We start from the raw sequence: 5,642 nt of genomic DNA on the forward strand, positions 1-5,642 counted from the left end.
TGTTTATATATAACCAATTCTCCGATTTTCACAGAGACCGATACTTCTGTTTCATTTGCTCGTCAATCCCTATAAAAATTATCTACAGAAGTTTGCCCATTCTATAACATATAACACATAATAAGACGACAATTCTGAGGACACTATGACGAGATATATCTTGGCTTGCAGAAAACTAATTCTACTCGGTCTACTATGCAATATACTAGGCATGTATCATCTGATTTTCTTGAGGGAACAGAAATCGTGCAGGATTCATGCGGTCAGAAAATTTTGCAGACCAGACTTCTTCGAATTACATATATTAATACATAATATATAAGATTGGAGAATGTGGACCAGGCTCTTTTTGTTCACTCCATATGCTGGCCAGATTATTTTGTCACAAATATCCGAGCCAGAATTTTTTTCTTTAAAATAATATAAAATCGCAAGCTTCAGCCCAGAAAATCAAACGGCTCGTACCTTGTTAATTTATTATACAGATGTCCATATAACATCAATATGAATATTTTCGAACTTTGGCACGTTTCTTATGTGTTCGTTGTTCAAAGTCTTAGGACAGATTTACATATAAAAAGTATGATCACATGGGTTGATAAACATGGTGCTATAAAGTTATACAATGTCTTTTTAATACAATTATATATCCCCTGAATACTTGTTACTAGCTATATTGATATGCAATGTTAATAAGGCACCATATGTATTGTCTGGAAGCAGACATCGGTAACAGCCCTACGTATTGGGTTGTTATTCACTTTTTGTAACATGTATCGCTACAAATTTTAAAATATTCATTATTTTTCAGTTCATGTAACAAGTAGTTCCGCCTTGCCATTTTCCACTTTAATACCCATTTCTAACGACTTCCTGGGTTTTTTCTCTGCCTCTTTTCCGTTCTCTGTGGGAACATTTGCATATTTGTCTTTATTTACTCGCCTGTAAATAAGGTACGGAATAGTAATGGCAAAAAGCGGAAGTGGCGTCATAACAGCAGATGCAATAGGAGCGACGGCTGCAATATTACCGTCAGGTGGCGGAAAAGCGTACATCATCAAAATCATGGCAATTCCTGTGTTCTGCATACCAGTCTCAATAGCAACTGTTTTAATGCGTTCCCATGGCAACCGTGCAATTGCAGCAAGTACTCCACCTATTAGGTATCCAATATAGGGTAGTAAGCAACCAGCTAGTACTATTTTAGGCTTAAAAAGCTTGAAAATGTAAAGATTAGAATATATTCCAACAGAAAGCAATATGATGATACAGATGACGGTCACAGGCTTAAGTATTTTGATCACTACTTCAGTAACCTTTGGCAACTTTTTCTTCATTAAAATGCCGACGACCAGTGGGATCATTAGAACGAGAAGTGTGCTGACGATGTTTGCGAAGGGAATCTGTGCGTCTGTCTCCATCAGAAGTGTTCCAAGTGTATATAGCCACATTGGCATCATGCCTGAAATATACCAAACACAAGTGCATATAATACCATATCAGTTGTGGACCGAAGGGGAACTTCGCGGATTGGACCATTATTGTTGGAAAATTTTGTTATTTTCGTGTAATATTTAGAAAAATGAGCAAATACTAGTCTGGATCCCCCTGTTCAAAATCTGTACATGGGTCTATACCCGTCATATAAGAGACTGACATGAAGGTTTTATTAACACTTGAAACCATAACAGATGGACAAACAGTCATGCTATATGCACTTCAACTTATTTTAAGAGATCTAATGTTAAATATTATAATGATATTATTGTAGCAGTTTTAAAACAAAGTATAAGTACATTTAACAGTTTTTCTCAATCTTAAAAGTCTAAAGTCGAAGATGAATGTAACATTGAATTTGTTAAAAGCGTTTATTTCAATCTTCTGATTTAATATATAAGACATTCCTTTGAAATTATTGTCTTACCAAGGGCCAAAACTGTACTTAAAGCTGTCATGGTAATAGATAGCGACAAATCACCACCAAGAAGGTAAGAATACATGTTGCTAGCGCCACCTCCTGGACAACAACCAGCAACGAAGATTCCCAGAGCAATACTCGGTTGGTTCTGCATAACAAGCTTGGCAATACCAAAACCAATCTGTGAAAGTGAATAACTAAGTAAACAGAAGGAGACTATACGTGTACAAGTAGGAACATTGCAGTAGTCCCAAATTTCCGAAACACAAGTACAACACTGAGAGCATTTACTGAGTTTTGGATTGTTGTGAAAGTACTATTGATAGTGGGGAACCAATTTTTGTGATTTTCGTGGTTTTCGTGGGTAGGCCAAACCACGAAATTTGGTTCAAAGCGAAAAGGAGAATCCCATTGATGTGTATACTGTAAACCTCAAAACCACGAGTTCAATCAACCACGAACTGGTGTTTCTTCTCTAATCCACGAAAATTGGTATATCCACGAATTAAAGTACTTTCACAGAATTGTAAAGGTATAAATTTTACGTGCTGTGTGCCATTGTGGTGGATTCACTTCAGTCTTTGTTTCTATTTGCTTATGTAAACTGTGGTACGAATTGGACAATGGCTACGTACGTACGAGGCTTCCGTTTCTGCGATTAGTTCGTTAAAATGTATTTTTTTTTTGTGCAGCCAAACTATATTTCGTATCCAATATTTGGGTTAAAAATTGTGATTGCTACTACTCTTATCTGTAACAAAAATAGCAAAAGTGTCTGGTTACCCTCTAGACTACACCGGTTTAAACAAATAACAGCCGTATTGTCAAGCATACAAAGACCCCTAAACTTTATGACTGAAATATCAATAAATTGAAGTTTGTTCTACATGTAGTTTACGGATTTATAATATCAGTTCTTATATGGTGTCATGCGACATGTCAGGGTCATAATTGATACTTTTATACACTGTTCATTAGTACAACAAAATGAAAAAAGCATATGAACTACAGAGTTAAATCTTAATTTCATAATTTCAAAGCAACGTACCCTTATCCTACTTTGAAATCGATCATTATTAAAAAGCAATAACAAACAATAAACAAATAAAAAAATAAAAATAAAAAAAGGCAACTACAACAGCAAAATCAAAAACAAAAAATGTATAACAAATAAGCAACAATAGCCTATAACAAACAGAACAAAAATATTAAGTGTACGACTTTGAATTAAAAAAAAAGTTTTTATTGGGTGCCCTGGAAAGGTAATTAGTAGATAGTTTCACTTACCAATGGCATAGCAACGAACTGTCCTAGGAGACCGATGACGGGAGCGAGGGGTCGTTTGATGTTCTCCTTTACCACATCCAAATCTAACTTGGCACCAAACGCCAAATTAACAAAAACTAGAAAGACATATATGATGATTCGAAAAGCAGTGTCAATCGGTCTCACTGTTCGTAAAACTGACAAAGGGATCTTATAATTGTGGTTTTTGTCTGTATTATCAGTGGATGAGTTACTTTGTAAAACGAACGTTATAAAAGTTTTACCGATCATATCAACGTCCATAGTCAGAGGGATTGCTCCGTGGACGACGTATCTCCTTTTCCTCATATTTTCGTTGTCATGGGTAGCATATGTGGGATTCGAGGAAGATACATTATTAACGAGCACCGGCGTAGTATCAATAATCCTTTCACTACAATCAACTAGTACGTCACTCGCGTGTAATTTCACGAGACCTATGTCATCTACTTTTGCTCTTAAAATATATTTTTCACCCGTAGATTCACATTCAACGGTAAAATTAAAGCTGATCTTCACATTTTCGGTTTCCATAAAAAGAATTAGTATTCCATTAGGAACATTCACGTGAAAATGTTCTAAGCTCTGATTGGCAACCACCATCATCGTTTTCTCTGCATAAATGACATCCGACAATCTGACAACTAACAGAGCACCAAGCCATAAAAGTTTATTGAACATATTTGAACTGCAGATCCAACAAATCTAACACTCGCGCGTTCAGAAGATATACTAACTACGAAATGTCATGTACACGCCGACAAATTATATAAACCCACTTTTCACTAGTATGTACATTTGTATGGTCTTATGTCATTTACTTGAAACGCTCTAAATTATGACATTTTCAGTTCAGTTGGGTAATTTAATTCCTAACCCTTTGTTAATTAAATTAGCAAAATGAGAAGGTCACGGGTAAAAGTTCATTCAACTCTAAACTTGGATATAAGGTTTGTTTTTGTTAGACCAATCCACATGGCCTCACCGTAAGGAAAACCGTCACTACTTAATATATGTGAATCGGTAACTTCATTTCAAGAATGCAAGCCGATTAGAGTGTTTTTTCTACGTTTACTTAGCAAAAAATTTAAATGACTGTGCTTTTGTTTTTTTTTGTTTTTAATTTTGTTTCTTGACTATTATTCTATTACGTAACATTATCTAAATTCTTTTACATAAGAGAAATCTAGATTTGTATAATTCAGCCCCTGATATCAGAGAAGGTTTATGTAACTACCATGGGTTTTGTTTACATTTAAATTGAAATTCGTATTATACTATTCATAAATATTTGAATAGTTGACTGGATATGCAAATAAAGTCCTGTCATATAATTCTACTTTGATAAAAAAGAGAGATATATTTAAATTTCAAAAGCAATGGTTTCATTTTCATAAACTTTCTAGTAGGCCACTTTGATGTGAGATGGAGAGGGTTTTGGGGAAAAAAATCTGGCGTAGATTTTTGTTCCAAAAAAAAATTTGTTCAGAATTTGTAATGAAATATACGGAAGCGTATTAGCGTTACCTAAACTTTGTTTTTACTTTATTGTGGTATAACACAAAATTATGCTGTGGTAAAATGAGTATAATGTAACGACGTTGCCCATTCGCATTTTTAGGTTTGTGTTATTACGCAGAGTTAACTACAATATTACTAATCACTAAAAAAAGTTTCTATAACATTTAGCGGTTTGTGACCCTTACCTTTTCAGAAAAGGGGCCAAAAAGGGGAAATTAGTGTTGTATTAAAACCATTGTATAATATTTTTTTCCAAAGCTATAGTTACAGGCGATCAAGATGGGGCAAAACCCAAAGAATCAACTTTTATATTTGTTTTCCGATTTCGACAATTTTGTTCGATTGGATTCTTCGTAGGTATCCCTGCCTTTATTTGTCATTCAGATTTGTGATATCTCTTACAGTTTCCGAGTAATTAAGGCGTGAAGGGTAAAAAAGTTCAATTTTAATTATTTGTTGAAGTTTTTTGTTAATTTTTGAATGATTTTTTTTTAAAAATGTAGATCTAATCTTGGGGTTTGGGTGGTCGATTTGAGCTATTATTTACCATTTCGGAGGAATATGGGCCAATTAAATGTGAGTCCCGCCTAAATGTATTTATATTCTTTATTTGTGGGTTTATTTCATTCGATACCAAATCCTTAGTTTTTATAGAATGTTCAGCAAAAGCATTGGAAGATAAGTTAAAAAAAGCCTTGGTGTCAAGGGTAGTGAACTTTAAATATGTGTTAAAAGATGTTTTGACAATCCACCGTTCTTTGCATGTATCAAAATTAAGAGCATCCATACTGTTCCCCAGCGTGCAGGTTTCAATATGCTGCGGTCGTATTATATCGCGCTCGGCGTAGTTTTTATTTAGATCATGAGACGTATCTGTAGTGGATGTTCCACGTTTGAT

The 5,642-nt window shown here is 34.5% G+C and overlaps 1 protein-coding gene across 1 annotated transcript; it reads right to left on the bottom strand.

Annotated features, from left to right (window-relative positions):
* Window positions 1–459: 459 nt before the first annotated feature.
* Window positions 460–4,124, bottom strand: LOC148598862 (ileal sodium/bile acid cotransporter-like). Its single transcript, XM_088560461.1, has 3 exons — window positions 3,206–4,124; window positions 1,925–2,099; window positions 460–1,462 (listed from the first exon to the last, which is right to left on the bottom strand). Exons 1-3 carry the CDS (start codon window positions 3,902–3,904, stop codon window positions 813–815), a joined length of 1,524 nt encoding a protein of 507 aa, XP_088416587.1. The 5' UTR covers window positions 3,905–4,124; the 3' UTR covers window positions 460–812.
* Between the last annotated feature and the right edge of the window lie 1,518 nt (window positions 4,125–5,642).

This window comes from Perna viridis, chromosome 14 (assembly GCF_037379345.1).
Source record: "Perna viridis isolate PV_CMFRI_1.1 ecotype Kerala chromosome 14, ASM3737934v1, whole genome shotgun sequence".
NCBI lineage: Eukaryota > Metazoa > Mollusca > Bivalvia > Mytilida > Mytilidae > Perna > Perna viridis.